The sequence below is a fragment of the Neolamprologus multifasciatus genome, unplaced genomic scaffold, assembly GCF_963576455.1.
Source record: "Neolamprologus multifasciatus unplaced genomic scaffold, fNeoMul1.2 scaffold_48, whole genome shotgun sequence".
Taxonomy (NCBI): domain Eukaryota; kingdom Metazoa; phylum Chordata; class Actinopteri; order Cichliformes; family Cichlidae; genus Neolamprologus; species Neolamprologus multifasciatus.
In genome coordinates, this window is record NW_028182003.1 from 14,210 (window position 1) to 41,909 (window position 27,700).

Here is a 27,700-nt window from a genome sequence, read left to right on the forward strand (position 1 = left end):
GGGGGTCTGGAGCATGAGGACCGACCGCGGAGAGCAAATCTTGCCTCTCCCGGGCAGACAGACAAATATTTTTCCCTAAGGGTCGCGGGTATGGGGGTGTGATGGACTGGAGCACTAGGTGAAGAAGAACTCGGAAAACTCGGAAAGAGATAGTTATCCAAATCCGAAATGTACAATTAACTGTTAAGGCGGAGAACAAGAAATGAAACAAACCTACCAATTTGATTGAGAGAATCAGCGGGACTAGAGCTGAGCACGCTTATTTCAGAGTCTAAAAAAGAAATAACAACGAGTATTAAAAACAGGCAAAACAGTAAAAATATAGGCATAATATGAACAAGAGTAAGAATTGAGGTACCTGATGAGGCCATGATTTGCTGCTACAGTATAATGTACTAAAGCACTTTTATCTCCGAGTGTTAAAGTAGAGCTTATATATATATTTTAAAGTGTATTCCAAGTGTTACAAAACCCTATTTACATGGTTTTGAAGATGAAAGGTTTGACAGAATGGTTAAAAGGAAAGTGCAAAATGTAGTTAGAGAGGAAGATTAACACACTCAAAAAAATAATTCATTGGATGAACTTAATTTTATCTTGCCACTTATATTCCATCTAAACAAATCATGTTATATTAATCCATCTTGATTGTGTTGTTTCAAGACGAGATATGTTTGTAAGTGTAACATAATTTAAACATTAACATTCAGTTAATTTGATTTTTATTCAGTTAACATGTTTGTACCAAGTTAGTCTAATTAAATTAATTTAAATTCATGTTACATTGTTCAAACACTTTGGCACATCAAAAGTCAGTCTTGTTACATGAACTAGTAAAATATTTGTTTATTACACCAATGTTAATCTTGTTGAATGAACAAATGTAATTTATGTCTGTAGTACTTACACCAATCATGTTTCAGTTAGTTTTTGTATTGCTTAATGTAAACATTACTTTTAATTAAATTAATGAAACATACATAAATGATAACTTGCAAAACCATCTCTTTTATTTTGCTTGAACATTCTTAAAACAGTTGGCAGGATCCCAGTTCAGCCTAGCTTTCTCCCCTTCAACCATCTCATACTAAGACCACAGAACTTCCAGATCAAGACATGCTGACTGAAAGAAAAATACAATAAAATAAAATAAAAATGAAATAAAAGTCTGCTGAATAGTTTGCAGACAAAAAATATTATCCCCAAAGCAAATTTCGTAAAATGTAGTAAAATATGCATTGCAAACAACAATATGAATTTTAACACAATTTAAAGCTCAGACATAACATTCAACATTACTATAACATTACAACATTACTATGTTGCTTGCATACATTAGTCCTCCATTTAATCAGACTGTATCCATTAATAGTGACTTTATGCTATTTAACGTGTGGAGAAAACATTCAATTTTGAGTATACCTGCTCCACTCAAACAATTTGTGAAAACCAGTGTGCATTTGCCTTTGTAACAATTGCCCATCTGGCAAAAATCAGTGTTTACACTTCAAGTGTATAAGACTTTAAGTTATGAACCAACAATCTTTGTCTAATAGCCACTGAGCAAACCACATAGTTTATATGAACATTTTATAACTTACAATTTTAAACTTTAAAAAGGTAAACACATATTTGCATTGGAGAAATCTTGAAAAAAATATCTGCCTTGCCTGAGTCTGTTTCAAGCTCATTCACCCCATTAGCTTGTTTTTTAGGAACTGTGCCTTGGATGACAACCTCTGCCCATCTAGCTTCATGATAATCTTTTGCAAGACTTCAAAAGTGCATTTGAGCTCCGGTGGGTAGCTTAGGTTCAGACAGTATATCAGTCCAAATAACAGAGCACAAGCAATTGCAATGCTCCTCAAACCAGTGAGAACCTCCACGCCTTCAATCAGGACACCGATGTTCTCTGGGTTATCTCCAGGCTCCGCACCCTCCTCCTGTATGACATACACTCCCATCACAGTTTGTTCCATGGCTTCAGTGTTGGCCTCAGTGTGCTGTGACGTAAAATATAATAATACATTTGTTTGAGTCTAGATATGAAAAAAAAGGAATTCAGCAATCAGCGGGAATATGCTGATATATTTACTAAATTCTATGTCTCTGGTTTCACACCTCAGAAATTTGACATGAAACAAAACAAGGACCAATTGCAATATCTGTTATTCACACGGGGTGTCACATTTTACCATTTCATATATCGAAATTACCCATAACTCCTGCAGCAAATTACATAACACAGAACATGTTGTGAATGTAACTGACCGTATATTCCTTCACAAGTTTCTCACGGTCTTCGTTCAGGTAGACACACAAGGACTTAAGGATGCATGCTCATCTTGTATGTATTGTGTCATCCTAAGAAAAAAGGGAATCCATAATGACAATATTTAGCTTTTAGGCAGCAGTTTGAAAAAGGAATACTTAGTTTGGAAGAGTCCAAAAGGCAAGTACATATGGTAAATTGACTGGTTGTTATATAGCTTTTTTCTACTCGGAGCACTCAAAGCGCTTTATACAACAATTCCTTCACCCATTCACACAAGCATTTTTTCTAAACTGTTTAGTGCTTACTGTCTAACATTCATACACATTCACACTCCGATGGATGCATCGGGGAGCAATATGGGGTTAGTATCTTGCCCGAGGATTTTTGGCATGCAGACTGGAGGAGCTTGGGACCAAACCGCCAACCTTCTGGTTAGTAGCTGACCTGCTCTACCACCTCACTGCAAAAACTCAAAATCTTACCAAGTATATTTGTCTTATTTCAAGTCAAAATATCTAATCACACTTAAAATAAGCCATAATCAGCTAAAGAGTAACGTTTCAGTGAGATATAGGAACTTGTTTTTAGACAGTGCATCTTGGATATCTTGTTAAGTGAAAAACTCTTGAAAACATATTGTTTTGAGTCATATCTCACACGAAACAAGCTTTTTTGGCATTTCATAAACGTTTTAAGCTGCTGTGTTATTTGTAAAAGATGTATCATATTGTTTCAAGAAATAGACCTAACTTGCATCAGGGCATCAAATCTACTTTATTGAGAACTGCAGGTTAATATCATGCCCAACATTGCATTATTATGAGTCTTAGTATCTTAAGCACAGTGTATTTATTTTTCTTACATACCAGTCAAACCATATTAATGTGACATTGAAAAAGAGGCAAAACACTGAAATAGTTTCCCTCTCAGTTGTGTTGCACTGAACAGATTGTGCCAAAAGTAAAATAAAAAGTAAATAGAACAATTTTTTTGCCAGTCTTTAAAAACATTATTTCAGCCCACATATTCACAAAAGACTCAAGAATAATGTTTGATGATGTCAGTTAGATCATACTTCACTGGAATGTACTTGCTGTTATTAAAATTTACATAGTGGTATGCTGTATAATCAACAAGATTTCCAGCATCCACAAAAATATTTGCCTGAGCTAGACAGGGAACTTCTACCTCATAAGCTAAATATTGATCATTCCACCCAACTGTAGAGAGAGGCTGGCATTCAAAACAATATACAGATGCATTTACAATATAGATGTTTTTAACAAGTGCAAACTCTGGAGCATCATTTATGACATCAGAAATAACCAGAGATTTTTCACATGAATGTATATTTTCATGTAGCATAATCCACTGTACAGAAACTACATGTTCAACTTGCTCAATGAAGTCTTTAATCTTGCCTTCTACATAATGAACATTTTTCACCTCTTTGGCTGGACCCATGTCGACTTCACTTGAAAAAATGGGATGTTTCTCATGCACGTTCTGACTACATTCATAAAGTTGGTTGTGCTTCACAACAGATTTACAAATATTCTTAAAACTACTTTTCAGAGCCCACTGCTTGAAGAAACAATGTTTTGACTCAAAACGCATACACATATGCCTCACTGTAGGACCAAGAGCCTTAATCTGAGAAGGAAGATGCAGTAAATAATGCTGTTTAGGTATAATATTTTCATCTGGAAACAGTTGTTTGAAATGTTTTAAATGCTGCTCTATTAAAAGCTTCAGTCTGGAGAGAGTTGAGACAGCAATAATAGGTGAAAACAGAATTTTTATGATCTCTAACATGTTACGTAGCATTTGTGTGTAATGATTTTCTCCAATTTTGTCCATAAGAAATGGAAGGATCTTCAACAAAACCAGCATCTGCCCAGCTGACTGTTTCAATTTATTGTCATTTGATGACAGCGTACTGACAGATATGGGGCAAGGCTTATCCCTCACATCAACAGGAGAATAAGGGAAACACAGAATTGCACTATTGAATGAATCTAAGTTCATTTGCCCTGAAAGCACAAGATTCTTTAAAACACATTTGATTTCATATGGGGCAACGCCTTCAAGAATAACATGCATGATGTCTTGTGGGGTTTGATTGATTATATCAACGTGAGGAGATTCTGTTAACTTGCTTCTCCTGTTTATACCATACGTTATTTTTAGTTTGTCTTTCAGAAAGTCAGTACTTGCCTTCTCAATGTCATTACATTGCCTGTTATGACTGGCCATGGTCCTTTTGACAAACAAATCTTCATTAAATTTTTCCTGCATGTCTTCAAAGTGGCATTCGCAGTGCCTGCATTTACTGTAGGCAAAACCCACTCCTTCCTTAAATCCAGCCACTTCATGCTGAGCTAGAGTGTCTCCACACACAGATATGAGTGCCCCATGAATTGTCCTCTCACCACTTGCAGTGACAACTTGGACACCATCACACAGCTCAATTAAGTCACGGTTAATCCTCTCAAATATCTCATCTATACCACAACGGGAAAGATCTTTTGATTTTACCATGGCAAGCAGACGAATAGCAGGAAGTCTTGATCTGTACTTAGGGCTGATGTTACCTAAGGTGTAATAAATCAATAACAGCTTGTTCTTGTTTGCCCGAGATCCAAGAGGATTGCATAGTTCAATTTCATCTGTATATAAAATCAACTGTAATGCTGTTGGGACTTTAATAAACAGTGGGTGCCACTTAAAAATGTCTCCATCAATGAAATCATGAAGAAAGCCATCCTTGCATGGCTTTGGCCTCTCATCAATCATTTCAAGCATTCTTGGATGTGATAGCAGCTGCTCCAAACTTTTCACCAACGGTATGTAATGAAAACAATGGTCCTTAATGGCAAGAACTCTGGAGTCTCCACGCTTCGAATAACAGACTGATTGTTTTGTAACAATAATCTCTGGTTCAACTGGTTTTAACAGTTCTTTGATGGTCTTGTCCTGCAAATGGGTGGAAGCAATTTGAGTGAAAGGGTCAACAAACTGGTCAAATACCCCCACTGCATCACTCTTTAGTTGATCCAGGTCCCCAGAATGTCTCTCAATCATGTCACTCATTTGTTGTTTTAGGTGCTCCAATAATATGGCCTGATATTGCTGGATTCCACTCACAATGTGGTTAACAGCTCTCTGTGGAAGAGGAAAAAACAAAGGAAAATCCTTATTACAAAATTCATATGAAAACACAGTCAACATGCAAACTCACAGAGACACAATTTTAGAAAATGGAACCCTTAAGTTACATAAAGTTAGTGAGATGCAATGAGCAACATAAGTTACCCCCACCACCCAATTTTTTTTGTAAAGAATAATATTGCCTTATGCAACGTTAAAACCTTGTTTTCACTTAATTATAATGCATTTTGAGGAATTGGATCATAGGTGGAAATGCAAATTGAAAATTTGTGTTGTTAGTATTATGTTGTCTCTATTCTTAGCTCATGGTAAGGAAATATAGTGATAGGCAGATTTTGGATACAACATACATGTCTATTTCCATATATAGTGGGGGAGTGAGATCTGAGTGGTCACCCATGAAGTACATGGAGACACATTCTAATGTCAGGTGTTTCACTCACATACCTAAAGCTGTCCATTTATGATCAGATCATTCAGGATGCCAGGTCTGAACAGTGCCCAAGTTATAGCTTGAGCACTGTTAAGCATAAGTTAAGCATATTGCTTTTAGGTTCTCTAACAATGAAATGCAATTCAATGGAAAATTAATGGCATAAATTACCTGTGTCAGTCGATGGGTTTCCTTGGCTTGAAGAAGAAATGCAGTTGCATGTTTATAAATGTCAAGATTCAGGTGACCCTCTCCATCTTCTTGAAATCCACTCTGAAACAGAATAACAAAAACATATCTATTAAAACAGAAATAAATAATTGCATTGATAGTTAGCAATCACCAAACAATATTGCATTCATTAGTTAGCTAGATTCATGCCCATAAGGTACAAGGTAGATGTATTTTTACTGACTGATGTCTTTAATTTGAGCTTTTAAAATGACAACTAAAATGACAAACAAAGCAGTACTTGATAATAGATTAATAAGACTAGCAAAGCACATGGAGAGTACAGTACAGTATAGTTTAAATTCCTTGATCATGCCTGATCACGCCCAAAATTGAATTACTTGTTTATTGGCCCATTTATGACATTTCCTGAAAATTTAAAATCTGTCCATAACTTTGAGTTATTTTGCTGACAGTCAGACAAATGCCACCAAAAACATAACCTCCGGAGTTACTAAGAAAAAAAGGTAAAGAAAAGAAAAACAAGACAAGACTGCAGCTTTGCGTTTCTGCCACAGCTCTCATTTACGTTTCAGGTGAGTTACTTAATTTGGCGAAGCAACTAGTTCAACACTCATCACTGTTAAAATAAAAGTACAACATGAGTCTGTCAAAAACAACACATTTAATGGACGTACTTGGATCAGCCAAAGTAAATGCTAACATTATGTTACAGCTTCTGCAGCTCGTTTCTCTGGCTTTTGTTAAAATAACTTACCGTTAGTGCGGGGATGCTTGAGCCCTCGTCAGTTACTGAAGAACTGGCGTTAGTTTGGTTGATTGGGGCCGTCCTTTCACCTGCTCCAGGTAAACCGTGGCGGGTTGATCCATCCTCCTCATCCGCTTCCACTCTGAGAAGGTGACGCGCGTGTGTCCGCTTTACGTGATAGTAGAAGGAGTTATACACTCTGTACTCACTCGGACAGCCATCAATTCCACACACCACGCGAAAGTCAGGGCTGCGGCTTTGCATGGTATTAATGTGACTCAAAAGTTGTCTCAGACTCAATGCTACAAACAAGTAGCATATAATGCAACGCCAAATCATGTTGGAAGCTAGTATGTTTCATTCGGTAGCGCGGGCTGCAGTTGTGCCGTAAAATAACTCGTTACCATGGTTAAACGCGCCTGCTAAATTGTCGTAAATGTGGGGGATAAACGAAATTATTTTTTTATTAACCTATAATAATTAACATTATTTTGCAATGCACAGAGACAGTTGTTTGGTTTAAAAACCAATCAATCATCCTTTTAGGATTTTTGGGCCAAAGAAATGTCAGGCAAATTGAAGACGAACTTCGTTTCTGGCTGTCATGAATGATCTGGTGGACATCTTAAGTTCATGTAGGCACGTGCCTGCCACTACTGTCCAAGAGTTCTTTGCATTCGTGTTTCATTGGAAGTAAGTTAAAATGTATTATACAGTGCTCATTTTTTTTGTACATATTACTCTCCTTTCGAAAGTTTTAAATGTTTTGGTGTGTTTATATTGTGTAACATTGCAGCCGAACACTGACTGGACGAGGCAAGCTAACGCCAAAAAAGCTAACTAGTGTGCTAAGTAGGCTAACAGCATGGAAGGACTGGATGAGGTCACAGTGTCGGTTTTAAAGGGTAATGTATGCAAATTTTATTTTTAAACATTAAATGGACTTATGTTTTACATAGGTGTATGAACACGGAAGTGTGTAAATTACATTATTTTATAAATAATGTCGTTGATGATGTTTAAGTAATTTTTTTACCTTCCATTTCATGTGATCATTTCCTCATTTTAGGAACATTTGTAGTTATTTGTTTTACTTATGCAAGTGTATTTATTCATCCTTAGAGGTGGATAGTTCTCAGTAACATTTACCAATTTACATTTAATTGATTAACTTTTGGGGGGAAAAGTACTTAAAAGAGTAGTTTTACTGCACTATATTTTACACTTTTACTTGAGTAGATTTGTAAAGAAGTAACTGTACTCCACTACATTCCAAAAAGCTCAGTTCCTTTAATAATACCTAAAGCTGGATAAAAATTCAGTGTCCAATATATAAAAAATGAGGTCAACAATGCTACTAAAGTAGTGTGATGATTTGTTTGTCTGTAAACAGAATTTTTCCACAGCAGTTAGCCCAGCAGATATATTTTTTTAAATTTAATTAAGTAATTTTTTTGAGGAGAATACTTTTTTCTTCTAATTCATTTTATTTTGAAGTAACACTACTTTTACTTAAGTACAGTCTTTTTAGCATGTTGATCATTAGCTCTATACAAAAAACAGTAGCAGACAATGAGGTATCCACATTTCTATACTAAACTAGTTAGCAATAGCAACAAAATTTTAATGAAGTGTCAACTTTCATAGTCTCGTCTCTCATGCAGTTTCCTTTGTAGGGCATAATTTCATCTTGCTATGTTTTTCTTCCAATGTGTTCATAGCTGCAAACATCAGCGAGGGAATGATGGGCACCCTGTCTCGTGAAGACTTGCAGAATCTTTTCCCAGGCCCAGAGAACTTTTTACGGAGAAAAGCTGTCTGGCGTGCCTGTCAGGATGTACTTGAGGTCAGTTTCTCAGTCACTCACCACCTCTTAAAATTGGCATCGTCGTGTTTTTGTTCCTTTTGTAATTATTTTTTTGTTTTAACACCAGTCACCAAATATACCTATTTTATTTTAAGGGAATAATGGAATGAACCTGCTATCAACCTGCTATTAATGAGGGCTGTCAATTGATTAACAAAATGCACTCAGTTAATCACAATACAACTCTGTGATTAATCACAACTAAAATACTACAAACCACATATACTACTGTTACCTGAATTTTCTTTTGTATGTTCTTATATAGAATTCAAGGGTGCAATATAGGTAATCATTACAATTTAAGGAGGCAATTTTATAGACTTGTGAAGAATAATACTTTTTTTCTTTTCTTTTTTTTTTTTACATCAAAATTACGGTATTGAATGAATCAATCTGCAAACCTCAACTTTGATAAATAAGTCACATCATGGTCAGTCTATGGTCATTTAGTTGTGAATAGAAAATATTCTCTCCCTGAAGCTGCCTTACATTGTAGGAACCACCGTCCATCATAGAAAACACTTGCAGAGTAACAACCAGTCTGATTGTCAAATCAGTTTACCAGGTTTCTCAACTCTGGAATGTGATCAAACCACCGATTACAACTAGTTTAACCGTGGGCAGAGTTGAATGGCTCTTCACTATTCCTCCCCCCCCCCCCTCCACACACACACACACACACACACACACACACAAAAATTGCATTTTGCTTTTATTCATTATTATTTATTTTACAGGAATCTGGCCAAGATGACTCAAAATCTTCAAGCAGCTCCTCCATTAATGAGTCACCCAAGCAACAGACATCCACTACTGTAAATGCAACTCCTGCAAAATGCACAAGCCCTGAAGAGGTTGTGAAGTTATTCTATCCAGAATATGTATTGCACACTGACACTGAGCTTGAGCAAGTCCGCCAACAATACTTTGAGTTGTCAAAGAAAGGTGAAGAGCGCAGCTGCAAAATGTCAAAGGAGCTCAGATGTCGGCTCATCCGAAACACCATGACTAGTATGATTGCAATCCTGAGGGCAAAAGGGGATGGAGAATCGCATAGATACCCATCAAAACCAGAAATTACAGCAATGGCAAAGAGAATAGTGCAGTACTACCCTATGCTACAGGACCAAGGCATCAAGAATACATGGGTAAGTGAAATGCATCCACATCAATACCAAAGTGTTTCATGTTGGACATTTTAGTAGTGGTTGGAAAAATGTATTAAATGTCCTATACAGGTTACTGTGTACACACAGCTTGTAACAGTTGCTATTGTAATGCAGTGTATCACCACATGGTGGCACCTCCTGTCTCATGACTGGTGTGTCACCCCCTTTTTTGTTCTTCTTCGCACTCCTCCTGTAATGGATGCTCCCGTGTGTACGCGGACTAGTGTGCTCTTTAGTAATGTGTGGTAGAGGTAGCACTTTCATTTTTGATATTGTAAATAAATGAGTACTTTTTGGAAAGTCAGAAGCTGTTGCTCATTCGCTATCCACCTGCACACCTCCGCGGCTGGCTTCATCTCCACCGCACGTTACAAGCTAAACAAAAGACTGCAAAATGTGAGATCCCCCCAAAAAGCCACTCCAGATAGGAGACATTCAAAGAGGTAAGGCTGCAACTAATTAATTTTAATTTTAGCAATGATAATTCTGTTATTCATTTTCCTCATTAATTCATAAGTTGTTTAGTCAGTACGATGTCTGAAAGTTGTGAAAGTTTTTCCTTAAAAGTCTTCTTTTGTCCACAACCTGACAATTTTAATTTCAACGATAGAGGACAAACAAAAAAGCTAAAATCATGTTTGGGCATTTTATTAAGGAAAGAAAGAAAGAAAGAAAGAAGTGATCCAAAATGATCAATCAAGTATTTGGTGACCTGCCTTTAGTTTCCTCACCTGTTTTAGCATGAAAGGAAGAAGCACTTTGCGTTACACTTTGTATATATGAAAATGGCTATACAATAAAGATATGAATTGATTGAATTTATAGTTGATAACTAATTGATTAACTGACTAATCTCTGCAGCTCTGCCAAGAGGCGACGTCTTGATCAGCCACGTGACGTAGAAGAAATGGATTCAAGTGACTCAACAATCATTCTGAATCTGTCCACAGAAGGGAGGAGCAGCCCAGAGTCGGCCAGTAAAACAAGTGAGTTAGAAGGTGAGTTTCAACTTTTCATTTACAAACTGGTCACTGTGTGGTCATCATAAAAAATAAAACAAATATACCTGCATGTTGAGTCAAGATGGCAGTCCTGACATGACAGAAGTAAAAGGCTTTAAAATGGGCATCAGAAAATGATAACTACATCACATTTTTCCTGTTTTATCATCAGTTTGTTAACATTTCTGTGGAAATTAATGTTAATAAAGTATTGGTATTAATAAAAGCCAGTATATTATAAATTTAAAGAGCTGGGTACTGTGGTGTGTTTATAGTATAAGTCTGTGCAACATCACTGTCTATAACCACTCAGTATATCATGTAATGTTTTTAAAAAACAATGTGCCTCACTAGAGGCTTTTTTTTCTCTTTTTAACTGTTTTTTAATTTAGGTTCCAAACTAATTTTTAAAATGTATTACCCTGACACAAAATATCTCTTTGCTATGTCTTTAAGGAAAAAGGAAAGCACAAAACCTACTTGAAGAAGAACCCTCTACCCTGCCAAGTCCTAATAGTGAGTCCATCCACCTGCCTCATGGCTGTGTGTGTGTGTGTGTGTGTGTGTGTGTGTGTGTGTGTGTGTGTGTGTCGGCACATCTTTGTAGGGGTGCACTTGTGTGCCTACATATAATTGTATATGATTGTATGACCATATGTAAATTAGCATTTACATGGTAAATATTTTGAAAAATGAATAAGTATTTAATAGTTAAGTTCAGAGCTATAGTTTTTTTTTTCTTTTTAAAGATTTAACTCCATTAAAGTATAGTCTATATTTTTTTATGGCAGATTTCTGACATTTGTCATTTTAATGACATACGATTTTTTTTTTTAAAGTGAGAGACATTATTTATGTAATTTTGTGTCTTGCAGCAAACAAGCCTGCAGATATCAACAGTCCAGACACCCACTGTCCAGCAACCTTGGCCAAACACTACAAGACCCTACAAACTTTAAAAGAAAAAACCCAAACCACCAGGATGTCTCTCAGCTCCTGGATTTGGAATTTTCAGCCAGAAGAGCATTCATTGATTCAAATACTATTCGCGAGGAGGACAGACACAAAAAGGTTCTAGAAGCATATCCTTGCTTCAAGGACATTGGACATGTAAGTCATTGTTGAATCCACGTGATTCAAGCCAAACAATGTTTATCATACCAACTTCTTGCTCCTCAGTGATGCATTGACATGTTTGTATTGGTATGCTGAATATTTTATTGGTGATGGAGGAGCTTCATCGCATTTTGGATAAAGAAAATGCCAACTTCATCAATGAACTGAAGGGAAGATGGCAAGATTTCTGCCAGAAGGTGCAGTTTTTTGGTGTATGGAAAAAGACGCTGAAGCCCCCAATGGGAATGGACAAAGGTAAACAATGATGTTTTGGTGTCATTGGTCATCAGAGTATAGTTTGGATCTTTAAGCATGTTAAAGCAGTAGTCCGTAAAGTAATGTCACTGAGGACAGGAGGAGGAGAATTTGAAATTTTAAAGGCCTAATCCCCCACTCCCCCTCTCCCTCTTGAAGGAGCTGAAAGCCGCACCTTTACTAGTTATGCGCAGGGAAAACAGACTCAACGCTACAAAAGGCTAAAAATACAAACCAGCAGGCCAGTTTAGGAAAAGGTTGTTGTGTAGGCTCACTGCACAACATACAATGTAAGATAAATCCCTTTTTGTTCCCCCTCCCTCCCCTCCTCAGCATTAAGTTTTACAGACTGACATTAATGCAATGTAGGTCAATGTAGGTGTAGTTAGCATTCAAGCATAAGTCATATTAGCCTACTGTAAACACAGTATACAACAATTATCTACACCATTTAGCATTTTTTTAGGTTACTGTGACAAGCTTAAACTATGGATTACAGCTTTAACTTTCATGTGCTAGTGTCTTGTTGTTCACCTTTTCAATCCACGATGGTTATCACTGGCCAAATATTTGTTGTTGTTGTTGTTTTGTGTTTTTTGATCTTGAGGAATTTGTTTAAGTGTGGTAATGAGATGATGATTCTTTTTTCTGTATAGCTGAACAGGCTCTTGAGATCCTACATGTGCTGCCATCACTGTTCCCATCCACCTCTGCTCCTCCAAAGAGGGCACGGGATGCGAGTGAGGCTCTGGTGCATGTCCTTGAGGTGAGTTGTGTAAAATGTAGCAGTTGTTTTTTGTTTTTGTTCTTTTTGGGACAACAGTATTAAAAAAAATGCTTCTTCTGATGAATGCCAAAGTATTTTATATTCACATATTATATGTTCTAAGCCTTCAAAAGGCACCTAAAACACATTTTTGGAATGAGGGTTCTCACAGGTTAGATCTCTGTGACCAGTAAATACAAACATGGATGCATTACGTGGTAGCACATTTTTATCACCTCAATGATACCTAATTAAATGTAGCCTTGGTTTTCTGTTTTTCAGGAAGGCTAGACAGATGTGAACAGTAATTCCATTGAGAATAATTAAAAGTAGCAATTTCAGATGTGTTTTCTCAGAACCTCAACTTTTGTTGTAATTTAGCTTTAGTTATGTGTTTGAAACAAAAGTGCATCATCCTTACAAAAGTATGTCTGTGTTATGTGTTAAAGGACCAAGAAGACCCTAATACCTATCTGATGAAACGTCCTCTCTCCTGCCCAGTCCTGATTGTGAGTCCATCCAACTGCATCCTAGCGGTAGGAGATGTGCCAATAACCACGTTTCCAAAAGACTTGGTTACCGAGGGTGCTTTATACCTTATGGCCTACTATTACACCCTTCACCTTACATACCCAAAGTGTGTAGCCACTCTGCTTTCCGTCATACAGACGGAGGTTCTCTTGGACAAAATCCATGAGAGAGATCTCACATCATCTTACAAGAAGAGCATGGCTGAGTGGACTGCTTTTATTGGCCAGTAAAGCCAATATGGTCAGATGGACTATAGGAAAGCACTTCCTCTCTCCTTCCACGGCTACTACAGTCCATGTTGGTTGCGATTGATTTTTGTTTGTAATTTGGCCAGGTTAGCCCAGTGTTATAATTAAGGGTGCACGATAATATTGGCTAACATGCCGACATTTAGTGTTTGGTTTGTGCAGTGCAGAGACAGCCTCGCTTTTAGTTAATTTTAAGATTTTTTTTTTTTTTAATGTTGAGTTTAGACAGAAGACTATTCAGAAAATAGGCTCTACTGTGAAAGAGTAAATTGACTAAGCTGAGACTGACTAGTTTGGTATAAAAGTAAGAATTGCTTTATTGGGTATTGGCTAGTACAACTGTAAAATATTAGATATAGCTGAAAAATCAAATACTGTGCATCCTTAATGATAATGTTATGGTATTGTTTGAAGAATGTGGTGAAATGTTCATGTTAAAAGCATTTTGTAATAATAAATGTTACAGGTTGAGGAGTTTTAGCCTAGCAGTGTTTGTCTGTACTTTGCCTGTGCAATGCACATATGTTACAGGTGTGTTTAGTGTTAGATCGGGCAGGGGAAAAAGTCACTGCAAAATGGCTTTCTTTTATGTAGTCCCCTCTGTTTATGGGGTTTTATCAATAAAGTTGTTGCTTTTGAAGTCTATAGTTCTCTTTTTTTTTTTGTCTTATAAGCAGTAGGTAAAAGTCTTGAATATGGGGTAAATGCACTAGAAATAGAGAATTATTACAAAAAGATTGCCTAATACTAGTAAAAGAATGCTAACTTTAATACATTTTGTCTCGAAATGCCAATTTCTAATCTTATTTCAAGTAAGGTGTTGGACTTAAATCTAGATTGGTGTCACATTTTTAGAACTGAAAATAAGTTATATACACTGAAAACAATGAGGATGATGTTCGGAGGTTTAAAGAAAAAATGCTATTTTTGAGGGGAAAATACTACTTTTGAGCACCACAAACTTATTATGAGACACAAAAACTTCACAACACTAGTAAAATATAGCTAAGAATGAGTTTTTCCAGCTAATTTCAAGATCTCGTAAGGCTTGATTCACTGTCTTATTTCAAGAAATCTTGTCAAGAGGATTTTCACTTGTTCCATTGGCAGATTTTTTCACTTATTTCAAGCAAAAAGTATCTTGTATTAAGTTTTTTTTTCTTGTTTTTGGAGGGCCATTTTTTCCAGTGCTGAGCTACAACCACCTCAAAACATCTGTCTAAACCAAATCAGACACAAAATGAGGCAACTAAACACTGTTTTTTTTTTTTTTCATTTTGATCAAAATTAACCATACGATTTTATTAATTACTTATTAATATAAGACTGATGCTTATATAATTTATATAACAATATGAAAACCTCTTAGGACTTTTGCCTACCATATGTATAGATATCTTCGCTCATAAAATTGCCAGGTTATGGGCATAAAAAGTTCTTAAGCACAGATCTAACCCACCTTGGAGATGGCCACCATGATGTGTCTGATTTTTCTGCCAGCCACTCTACCTTTGCCTTGAAAGAGCTCCATCATGCGTGGAGTGTACAAGTCTAGCTCATAAAAGAATCTAGATAGCAGCGGTACTGTCGATATGCGCAGGAATTCCTTGTCAATCTGAAAAACATGAACAATGCACTTACAATATGCACCAGAGGAAGGACATACCAGGAATTATTAGCTGTTTTATCACAATATTAATGAAGAAAGAAATAACTGGTCAACCATAAACACACTCTTGCGACATAAAGCTATACATATAGGACATGCACCTCTTTCTCGGTGAACAGAGCTGGCCACACTGCAAAAACCCACCTCCTTAATACTAGAAAAATACACTTATTTTTGGTGAAGATTTGCTTAAAACAAGTGAAATTATCTGCCAGTGGGGTAAGTGTTTTTTTCTTAATAAGATTTCTTGAAATAAGAACAATATCTAGATTTAAATAAAGCTAAAAATAAGTCTTTTACACTTATTCCAGGCAACAAATCAAAACATTGAAACTTAAAATAAGCTTTAACCACTTATTCTAGGTCACAAATAAAGATAATAAAGCTAAAAATAAGTCTTTTACACTTATTCCAGGCAACCAATCATGGCCTGTAACCTAAAATAAGCTTTAACCGCTTGTTCTAAGTAAAATGTTGAAGAAATTAAATCTGAAAATAGGCATAAAACACTTATTCTAACAAACAAATCAAGGCAAATAATCTAAAAACTAGTACATTAAATCATTTTAAAGATATTTCTTCTTTTTAAATTTAGCTAAACACTACTTTAAGATTATATTGCTGATTAAGGACAAAACAAAACTGAAACAGAGCAAAAGTGTCCATCTTTATTTGTCCACTTTAACAATAACTTGCAGATAATAAAGATACAATTGAACAGTACAGGTCCAACATTATGAGTTTGTTTAAGTGGTTAAACATTTCAACAGCCTTAGAGGTTTCGCCATTGCCATTAAAATTGACGAGTGACATAGGAAGACCACAAAGATTCAAATTTCTTCCAAATGACACCAAATACCACAAAACTTGTCTGGGTGAGTAAATGAACATTTTCCATTTTAGAAATAAAACCCAGATTGAAAAAACAAAAAACAAAACAGACGTTTTCCTTTCAGTGCCCTCTCATAATCTTATCTGAAATTTACACACTACTTTCCAATAAATGCATGCCATTCTGCCAGGGCTTTTCTGTAAGATGATGTAGTGTCACGCTCATGAATGGCATCCTGGGGAACTTCTGTCTGAATGACAGACAGCAGGGTTGCCACGCATTTGGGGTAAGTCAGATGGAGTGCATAAAAGTATGCCATCACATATATCATAGCCTCACCAAGTTTTTCTTTGTCAAATGTTGTAACTGGTAAATTACCAACAGCAATGACACATTTGCAGCCATCGAACATCACTACTGGACATGACAAGCTTAGTTTCTGGAGGACAGCATCTGGATCTTCTGTAGGCTGCAAGACACAAAAGACATGACAATTAACATCTTATGTTAATTGACAATTAACATCTTATGTTAATTGTATGATTTTGCTGGGATTTGGTCATAACGTCGGAGGCGTCATTATCTTGTTCTTTGTTGGTTACACACATTTTATAGTAGTTTTGACTTATGGTTTATCAGTGTCAAGCGACTCCTTATGTGACCACACTCGTGTACATTAAATACGTTATAAATTAATGAAAAAAATAAATTATAGATTTAAGTCTTTCAGCGGAAACCGAAAAAGAATTTGAGTCATGTTTGACCGAAATATTTCGTTTGCCAAATTTTCTGTAGATCTTTATAAGCAAATTTTACAAAACTTACCTTCAGGACATGTAGAAATGCTTCAGAAGCATTCCCCATCTTTTTTGGTGGATGGGCAGGTGTGGGAAAGAGCGTTGGAAGAGCCTTCATCAGTGCAAGGTGGGCTTCAGCTGGACAAAGCAAAAACAAACCTTCATAAACATACATTTTAAAGGATGAGAACTTTGTATTCAAATTGTAAAACTTACTTTTGTCCATGGTCATTGGTGGATTCATTGCCTTCTTTGACACACTGTAGAACTACCCTGGAGCAGAATTCTTCCCATCTCAGTTTTATTTGACTGATGAACTTGTTGTTGTGGGGATCCAAAATTCTGCGAAGCTCACCCAACGCCTACAATGGGTTTAAAAAAATAAGTAAACAAATAAAATCAAAATAACTTTACTACCACACCAAATATATATGAAATTAAAGTGATTATTGATTAACTCTTCCAAAAACTTACATGATGCAATTCTTTAAAGCATGGATATGCATCCAAGATGAGGTGAGCTCTGTTCTCCTCTTTCATGGTGTCTGAGTCAATGAAGGATCTTCTGGCTTCAAACTTATGGTCTAATAGCTGGGACACATCTTCTTGGTTTGGTTTTGCCTTCTTGCACATTTCTTGTAATGTTTTGTAATGTCTTGCTTGTATTTGCCGACTATCCTTGTCAGCTAAGATGGAGACAAGTACAAGAGCATTTTGGTTTTTCATTGTTACTGAAGTAGACTTCCACAAAACATTAGCTACTACTGGCTGTGTGTTGATAACCATTTTACAAAATTACATGTATGTACTCACATGAAGTGGGGGCATCGTCAGAATTTCTGACAGGTGATAACAGAGTAGATGCACCACTGGAAGAACTGCGATCAGCATCTTCATCATCAGCTTCTTCATCCCTTGGGAAGAGGTCAGTGAGTCTTCTCTTGAGCCGTCCCCTCTCCGGTGTTGGTCCTTGCCTTTTTACTGGGGTTTTCATATTTTGCAGCCTTTTTTGTAACTTGGCATTAATGCTCTCCTGGTGAAAAATACATATATATCATGCCCCCTGAACAAAACAAAATGATTTATGTATGAAACAAATACAAGAACTTGCGTGTTTTATGCTTGCATCATTATCCTGCAGCATAGGATAATATTCCACAACTTTTTTAGCCATTGCAGTGATTTCGGTCTTAGAAGGGTATCGCTCCATTTGGCCTTGGCTTGCTCTCAAAAGGGACACCATACTTGTGATTGTATTTCTCACCAATCTGCATCTCAGTTCTTTTGACGTGACGCATTCCTGTTCCCTGCCGGAGCGGGCCAACTCCAGGTAACTCTTTCGGCATTGCTCCAACTCACTGTCGGTGTACAAAACATATTCCGGAGGACTGGGGAGCTGCAAGATTTTCAGCTGGCTTACATTAGCATCAGCAGTTGGAGGGCCTGTTGCAACTACCCTGGGTGAAGAAGTTGTTTCAGGTTTCTGTGGTAAAGGATGGTCTTCCTGGTTTAGGGTGAGAAAATAAAAATGTCAAGTACTGCTAAAATAAAAGCATACTTTCTTTAGATTAGTTGAACTAAATATTTTTTTACATAATACCTCAGCATGAATTATTGACCACAAATGTTTTCTTCTGAGAAAGTGCTCAGGCCCAGAAAAAAGGTCCCTCAGATCATCACGGGTCAATGTTAAAAGCATGCGCTCGTCAATGCTTGCAGCTAACAAAAAGACAAACACCAGTTAAACTGTGCAAGCACATAACTGAACAAACAAAACTGTTTTATATATATATACAGTGGGGCAAAAAAGTATTTAGTCAGCCACCGATTGTGCAAGTTCCCCCACTTAAAATGATGACAGAGGTCAGTAATTTGCACCAGAGGTACACTTCAACTGTGAGAGACAGAATGTGAAAAAAAAATCCATGAATTCACATGGTAGGATTTGTAAAGAATTTATTCGTGAATCAGGGTGGAAAATAAGTATTTGGTCAATAACAAAAATACAACTCAATACTTTGTAACATAACCTTTGTTGGCAATAACAGAGGTCAAACGTTTACTATAGGTCTTTACCAGGTTTGCACACACAGTAGCTGGTATTTTGGCCCATTCCTCCATGCAGATCTTCTCAAGAGCAGTGATGTTTTGGGGCTGTCGCCGAGCAACACGGACTTTCAACTCCCGCCACAGATTTTCTATGGGGTTGAGGTCTGGAGACTGGCTAGGCCACTCCAGGACTTTCAAATGCTTCTTACGGAGCCACTCCTTTGTTGCCCGGGCGGTGTGTTTTGGATCATTGTCATGTTGGAAGACCCAGCCTTGTTTCATCTTCAAAGTTCTCACTGATGGAAGGAGGTTTTGGCTCAAAATCTCACGATACTTGGCCCCATTCATTCTGTCCTTAACACGGATCAGTCGTCCTGTCCCCTTGGCAGAAAAACAGCCCCATAGCATGATGTTTCCACCCCCATGCTTCACAGTAGGTATGGTGTTCTTGGGATGCAACTCAGTATTCTTCTTCCTCCAAACACGACGAGTTGAGTTTATACCAAAAAGTTCTACTTTGGTTTCATCTGACCACATGACATTCTCCCAATCCTCTGCTGTATCATCCATGTGCTCTCTGGCAAACTTCAGACGGGCCTGGACATGCACTGGCTTCAGCAGCGGAACACGTCTGGCACTGCGGGATTTGATTCCCTGCCGTTGTAGTGTGTTACTGATGGTGACCTTTGTTACTTTGGTCCCAGCTCTCTGCAGGTCATTCACCAGGTCCCCCCGTGTGGTTCTGGGATCTTTGCTCACCGTTCTCATGATCATTTTGACCCCACGGGATGAGATCTTGCGTGGAGCCCCAGATCGAGGGAGATTATCAGTGGTCTTGTATGTCTTCCATTTTCTGATGATTGCTCCCACAGTTGATTTTTTCACACCAAGCTGCTTGCCTATTGTAGATTCACTCTTCCCAGTCTGGTGCAGGTCTACAATTCTTTTCCTGGTGTCCTTCGAAAGCTCTTTGGTCTTGGCCATGGCGGAGTTTGGAGTCTGACTGGTTGAGGCTGTGGACAGGTGTCTTTTATACAGATGATGAGGTCAAACAGGTGCCATTCATACAGGTAACGAGTGGGGGACAGAAAAGCTTCTTACAGAAGACGTTACAGGTCTGTGAGAGCCAGGGATTTTCCTTGTTTGAGGTGACCAAATACTTATTTTCCACCCTGATTTACGAATAAATTCTTTACAAATCCTACCATGTGAATTCATGGATTTTTTTTTTACATTCTGTCTCTCACAGTTGAAGTGTACCTCTGGTGCAAATTACTGACCTCTGTCATCATTTTAAGTGGGGGAACTTGCACAATCGGTGGCTGACTAAATACTTTTTTGCCCCACTGTATATATATATATATATATATATATATATATATATATATATATACACACACAAATATATTATCAAATATATTATCAAATATAACCTTTAAGGACAGATACTGTTACATCATCCAGCTTCTCCATTGCTCAGTCACCTGCAAGAAAAATGTTTCCAATTAGTGTTATGTTAAAAAAATTTGAAAAGTTGAATCTTAATTGAGTCCCATGAGAATCAAATTGATTCACGTCAAAGAATCGTTTTGATTGTTCAACATTTTTACCCTTTTTAAAGCTATAACAGAAAAGAAATGTCCAGACAGCCAGGCTGAGGTCTGAAAGGGTTATACAATATTGCCCGGTGAACTTTTACTCACCCAGATTTGTGTCATTGAATTTCATCAATAAGATTATGCTGACTAGGGCTGCCACAAACGATTATTTTTGCGATTAGTCGACTAATCAGATCATGCATCCATTGGACGTAAAACGTACAGCTTATTGCACCAGCAGCATCTGCTCTTATATAACGATCATTAGCTTACAGCTTTAAGTGTTTAAGGTATGTGCTAACTAAAAATAAAGACAAGATGATAGTTTATTAGATTTTAAAGAAATTTGCAGATTGCTCATTGCTATCTAAAATATAACAGGACACCGGAGTATATTCTCGAGCATCTCACACTTCTGATAATCAGTTGTTTGCTTGACGTTTATTCAGCTTTGTAAAAACTATAACTTTAATCTCAGCCAAACCGATTTACTCAGGAACAAATAAAATACTGAAAAAAGACAACCAATAATATTTTTAAGTTATTTAAGTGACTTATATATCATGTTTACGCTGAGTAGTGAAAGACGGCGGTGGGTTTGAAAATGGTTTGCCCGGAGTCTGGTGTTCTCACGGGCTCTAGTGAGCGTTAAACCCTGGCTAGCTATCGAGCTAGTGGGTAACAGACGTCTCCGAAAATGTCGGAGCGCTTTTGAAAATATGTGGTGTCTTGATAAACTGTCCAGATATTTGAAGTCTACACGGCTACATTCTCGCCTGAAAATGTGTTAAACGTTTATTTTGTGACCTAGAAAGAGTAATAAAAGAAATATTAAAACTAACTAGCTGCCGCCATTTTTGGAAACTGAGCTAGGCCGCGCTATGAATTCTGGGATACAGCTTCTTCTTCGGGGTTTAACTGCAGCTGGCATCCTTGTACATGCAGTGCTGCCATCTTCTGTTTCAATTTTGAATCGATACACAGCGCTACTTTTTTTTTTTACCAACCAGCCTGATTCCTGAACAAAACTGTTTTCAGCCCACCTTAATAAATCCAATTAATATCAAAATATTAATTTAAACCCACACCTTGTGAGGGAATTCAAGCAGCTAGTAAATCAGTCAAAGACAATTGGAAAACCCTGAATGTGGTTAATTAGCTCTCTTGCTAATTGAAAGAAATTCTCAGTGTGCCTACCTTACCACTAAGTTAATACAAACGGCTAACATTGCCTCTTATAAATAGCATAGCTAGGAATTCTTGCAACATTACAGTAGATACTTCACTAAATGTTCTCTGAACCACATGCGAGGGCTGCTAAGCTAATGCTAGCATCTGTTAGCATGCTACATTACTCCTTCCCGCGCTCAAATTAAATTTATTATTCTGTCCGCTTGATTATAAAACAGTGATTAGACTACACACTACTTACACTTGAAAAATTAAAATTGCTTACCTCTCTTTCTTGACGAAGTTTTCTCTTACAGTTTTTCTTTCAACGCTCAAGTGCAGAAGATTCCTGTGACTCCAAATTCAAACGGAGTTAGGTAACAACTAACATGGAACATGAAGGGGGTGGACATCTCAATTTTTGCTTCGATATACAATTTAGTGGTTTGTATGTTCATAAAACACAGTCAGTATGATAGGTAAATTTCTTCTTCATTGATTTAAAATAAACTGTTATAGGTGTTGTTTCATTTTACCTTACTTGTGACGGTTTTTTGTTTTTACAGCTATAGTTTGTAATACCCCCCCCCCCCCCCCATAAACTTGGTATTTCCCAAACTAGCACGGCAACAGCTCCACACTGCAACATATTTTCTGCTTGACTTTAGTCTAATACAATGGCCTGTTGGAGGTGTGTGATTTGCTTCGTCTTTGTGGCGTTAACATTGAAGTCTCTCTTAAGTCACATTAATACTGCACACAGTCGCAGCCCAGATTTCCGTGTCATTTGTGGAGTCGATGGATGCGCCGATGATTACCGTGTTTTCAACTTGTTTTACCACCATCTCAGACGCACACATCCACAATACTTCGCCACTGGGAACCCCCCTACAGGATGGCTGACAGCTTCATCTGATGCAAATGTATTAGGAGGCGAAGATTTTGGTACAGCCATTTTTGCCGACTATACTGCCAAACCCAGACAAACTGTTAGCAATGGCACTGAAGTAGAGCCACCACCACTAGACCCCCCAGTCACATCAGAGGTGTTGAAGGAGGAGCGACAGGAAAGTCAGAACGTGATGGAGCAAGACGCAGCTGAGCTTCAAACACCTCGTCAGAATCAGGTACTTTATGTGTTTCTGTGTATACGCGCGCACATTTTTAAATGTATGTGTGTTGTTTAACCTTAACCAAGCACAGTTACACCAATTCAGCTTTAGTAAAACTGCAGTAAAGCCTAACTAGAGAAAATGTACTCAGTTCAAGTGAAGGTTATAGTTTTAAAGTTATGTGTTTTCTAAGATAAACTACTTAATTAGAAAATTTCAATAGGTATGAAGGCCAGTGCTGAATTTCAAATGCATGAATCCGCTGAAATTCAGGCTTGCACAACAATGTAGGCTTAGTTACCATACTTCAACATAATAAATAAACTCATTATTTACCAGTGTTGTGTACCTGCCTTGGTTGTTGTTAGATGCTCCATGAACCAAGCAGCTTTCAAATTTTTCTTTCAGTTAACTTCAGAGTAGATTCCATAAAGATTGGTTAAGTTTCATTAAATAACTCTTAAATTGTTCATAACATTTGCAGCTTCATTAGCTATCTATTGTAGTAGGAATCTTTTAATAGCAAAAATGTACAACCGTTTGGAATATTTCTTTGTTTTGTTTTGCATCTGGTGGAATTTGAAACACATTCTGAGTGAGTCATTTTTCTTACACAATTGTTTTTCTTTTTGTCCTGTAGGGTAAAAGAGAAACTTGCAGGAGTCCACTCTGCAGGTGGGGAGAGACATAGGAGAGGTGGAGAATAAACTTAACCTGGGTGTCTGTGTCTTGTGTAGTCTGGGAGATGATTGAATGTTGGGGTGGGTACAGTTTCCTCTGCGGTGGGGTAGGGTGGGCTGCCCCGGGTCCTGTGGGGCTTGTCGGTGCTGCTGCCGTAGGCCCTGGTCTGGATGGGCCTGGGCTCCCTTGCCTTGGTGGATACCAGAGGACGGGGGTGCCTACTGGGGTCAGCGGGGGAGCTGGCCCTAGGGAGGGACATCCTCCCCTCCCTTCTTTTCCTCCCCATCCCCGGCTACCTCCCTCTTCCCGCTCCACCACACCCACCCACACAGATAGGGCCTTGGGGTGTTTCACCAGGGTGCAGGGGAGACATTCCCCCCCCCCCTGTCCTCTTCTGGCCACCTGTGCCTCAATTTTATCTCACAACTTAGACATCCACATTACTTACACTCTCATAACACACACACATATATATATATATATATATATATATATATATATAGGGCCTTGAGGGTGGGCACGTTAACGGCGTCCAGTAGACGGTCTGTGTATTCAAACCTACCTCTGGCGCCGGTGCCCACCTCTCAATTTCAAATCCATGTAGACATTGAGGGTTCTCGGGAGGGGCCGTGCTAACACCTGCTGCTCTCTGGCAGCAGCACCATGCTCTCCCTTGTTTTAAATACACTTTAGAGCAACACGCAGCAACACTACACTTGAGCGGGAGGAGGGAGGTATGGGGTCTTAACACACCCCCGTTCTCTCCTAGCCATCGGGGCAGGGGGGCTGGGAAGAGATGCTGGCTGTCCGATTGGCCTCCCTGCTGCTGCGGAGCCTGGGGCGGTCTGCTTGCCTCCACCCCGGAGGGAAGGGTAACATCTCTTGGGTCTGGGTGCCGTTTCCCCCTCTGGGGGCGAGGATACCTGGACCTGGGGTATAGAGTATGTTTGGGGAGTGTGATTGTGTGTACATGTCCATTTACGTTTATTCCTACGTTGGGTGAGTGCTGAGTGTTTGTATATGTGTGCATGAGGGTGGGAATGCATGTCTGTGTCTGTGTGTGCCTGTTTGTCTGTGTCTATATGTCAGGTCGGGTCTTAGACTCCACCTCTCTGGGAACTCCCAGGCCCTCCAAGTGTGGAGGCCTATCTCCCCTCACCACACTCCCTGCCGGTGACTGATGCCCTCAGGGGTCGGTGCATTGTTGGTTCTTGGTGTCCGGGGCTGGGCGCTCAGGTATGTGCCAGCTCACTCCCGGTGGCTACTTGGCGGGGCCTGGCGCCTGCTGCTCGGTCAGGCCTCTTCCGGGGCGCGGGGGGCCCTCGGGCCTCCGGCCTCTGTGCCTGCGGCTCGGTTCACTCTGGCACGCCGGTGCAGCCCCCTCTAGCTTCTGCCCGGTGGCTACTGGGTGACCCCTCGTCTGGGGATCCTCAGCCCTTCCCATGAAGGTGGCACGGATGCCCCTCCGGTGGTCCTCCTTGGGCTCTTGCACTCTGGGGCCTCTGGATGTCTGGGGCCTGGATCTCCTCCATGCCTGCTTCATGCCCTGGGGGACAGGGCTATGGCTCTCTACATCCTCTTGCAGACCATTACATGGGGAAACCATTTGAATACAAGCACGCCGATCCACACAGGTGTGCACACGGGTGTTCACTGTTCGTAGACTTAAATCACACCTTTCTTGGCTGCTACTTCAAAGCACATTGTGCGCTGTCTGTCCTGCGTGCTGCACAACAACATTCAATATTTAGTATTTACTGCTGTTTACACTTAGCTAGATTAATGCGATGGTGTTGTGTTTAGTATGTTGCTTTGTTTTGTTTTTTTTGCTTGTTTTCTATTCTTTTTCTCTCAACAGGTGATCCCGGAGATATTCCCCCCCCCCCCCCCCTTCTCACTGTCCCTCTCCCCTTCTGTTTTTCTTTTCCTTCCTCTTTCTTTCTCCCTTTCCTATCCCTCACTCATGTCTGTCCCGTCTGTAACAACTGAAAATAAAATAAAATAAATAATAAAAACAAAGGTCGATCAAATGGACCAATACGGCAATGCCATGATGATCCATTTGGCAAAAGAAATCCATTGGGTATCCTTGTTGGTCTTCAGACAACAATTCTGACGGCTAAAGAACCAAATGGGACAGGCGAAAAAAAAAAGAAAAAAAAAGAGAAACTGTTGATCTTGCCAGATGTGCAGCTGCATTTGCTATTGGTGTGCGGGAGCAATGCCACCTATCACAGGTAGTGCTTCATCTGATATTATGGGGGTGTCATTGTTAACTTGTTAATAAGTCTGGTTCACTGTAAGGCTGCAACTAATGATTTTTTTTCATAATCTGTCCAATATCTTTGCAATTAATTGATTGTTTTTTATCACTGGTTTTATTCAGCTATTACTTTCACCTATATAAGTTATTAAGAACAAATGTACATTACGAAGAAGTTAAGCACAATAGTTGTGCAGTTCACTGCAATGTATGAAACTGTGCACACTCAACAGTTTAAAATAGGCTTAACAGTGTAAAATATGTTCACTTTTAGGCATAAAAGACAAATGAAGTAGAATTACATAAAAGAAAATAAATGAGGTAATCATTTGTTCCCTTTTTCTGTTGTAACATTTCATGCTCCTCCATCTTGCTCGCTGCAATGTGTTTGTGCCTCGTGAGTCATGCATGTGGCATGTCATGCAAAACAATGCCAATTATTGGCTGATTTCTTCTTCTACTGCTCCACTGGTAAATTACAACATTCAGTGGCTCATTAATTTGAGCTAAAGAAATAGAGTTGCATTTTGCTTCTTATATATTTACTGTTTACGTACTCTGATGTGTTTTTTTTTCCCCATCAGAGTGTCAACAACATTGTCCTTGGTGTCCAACAGTATCAAACAGCTCTTCTGACGTCCTTGAGGGGAAAAATAAAGACCATCCTTGAAAGGCAACCTGACAGCAATGGACCTTTACAACAAGAAGTTCTTTCAACACTGGACAACTTTCAGGATCCCTTTCCCATATGTGCAGCTTCAAACCTACAGGACCGTGTAACACAGATGCATTTCAACCCTGTCACACCTGAGGAGATCATAATTTCCAAGTATGCCTGTAGAGTTAAAAAGGGAGAATCGAGAGTTCTTGCAATCAAAAACAAGTCTTTCTACTACGTTCCTTTGATTGAAAGTTTGAAACAGCTATTATCTAATTCAAGACTATTTGACATGCTCAGTGCTGGACCTCAGAGTTGCCCCAATGCCAGTTTTTTGTATGACATTAATGATGGAATTATTTTCAAAACCCACCCACTGTTTTCAAAGAAGAACTCTGCTTTACAACTGATACTCTATTCTGATGAGATAGAAATGTGTAACCCCCTAGGGTCACGTGCGAGTGTACATAACTACTAATGTTTTATTACACCTTAGGCAACATAGACCCTAAGTTTAGATCAAAGTTGGCTTCCATCAGACTTCTTGCAATCGCAAAGTCTAGGGACATAGATGAGTGTGGGGTAGATATAATACTACGGAGAATCAATGAGGACTTGAAGTTACTGTACGATGGTGTTATGATTAACACTGTCAATGGGGAATTGTATTTAAATGGAGCAGTTGTTGCTGTGTGTGGAGAAACTCTTGCCCAGCATGAGCTTGCAGGATTTAAGGAAGGAGTTGGTTTTGCGTATAGCAAATGTCGTCATTGTGAGTGTACTTTTGATGAAATGCAAGAAAATTTCAATGAACATAGTTTCACCAGACGGACATTGGACGGACACATTAGGCAGTGCATTGAAATAGAAAGGGCAACTACTGAATTTTTGAAATCCTCGCTCAAAACGACTTTTGGCATAAATTGACAAAGCAAATTAGTTGATATTTTGAGATTTTATATTTGTAAATGAGAAAGAACTAGGTCCTGTATCAGAGGTTGCTAATATGGATCATTTGCAGTCAAAGGTTGTAGATTTTTTGGGGATTGAAGATGCTATACATCATGCTGTTAGAGTAAAGTGGCTTATTTTACATGGA

At 38.5% G+C, this 27,700-nt stretch overlaps 1 protein-coding gene and 3 pseudogenes across 3 annotated transcripts; 1 reads left to right on the forward strand and 3 right to left on the reverse strand.

Annotated features, from left to right (window-relative positions):
- Positions 1–561: 561 nt before the first annotated feature.
- On the reverse strand, positions 562–15,444 carry LOC146490269 (uncharacterized; annotated as a pseudogene). Its single transcript, XR_014872887.1, has 3 exons — positions 15,232–15,444; positions 2,272–2,364; positions 562–2,003 (listed from the first exon to the last, which is right to left on the reverse strand). The product of XR_014872887.1 is annotated as an uncharacterized LOC146490269 (transcript).
- Positions 3,472–7,745, reverse strand: LOC146490270 (uncharacterized). Its single transcript, XM_085153385.1, has 4 exons — positions 6,829–7,745; positions 6,051–6,152; positions 3,653–5,440; positions 3,472–3,495 (listed from the first exon to the last, which is right to left on the reverse strand). Exons 1-4 carry the CDS (start codon positions 7,156–7,158, stop codon positions 3,472–3,474), a joined length of 2,244 nt encoding a protein of 747 aa, XP_085009511.1. The 5' UTR covers positions 7,159–7,745.
- A 515-nt stretch (positions 15,445–15,959) lies between the features above and the next one.
- On the reverse strand, positions 15,960–22,217 carry LOC146490271 (uncharacterized; annotated as a pseudogene). Its single transcript, XR_014872888.1, has 9 exons — positions 22,174–22,217; positions 20,553–20,603; positions 18,671–18,789; positions 18,182–18,574; positions 17,884–18,103; positions 17,545–17,756; positions 17,287–17,432; positions 17,099–17,208; positions 15,960–16,742 (listed from the first exon to the last, which is right to left on the reverse strand). The product of XR_014872888.1 is annotated as an uncharacterized LOC146490271 (transcript).
- Positions 22,218–22,564: 347 nt separating this feature from the next.
- LOC146490272 (uncharacterized) lies at positions 22,565–27,573 on the forward strand (annotated as a pseudogene).
- Positions 27,574–27,700: the final 127 nt, after the last annotated feature.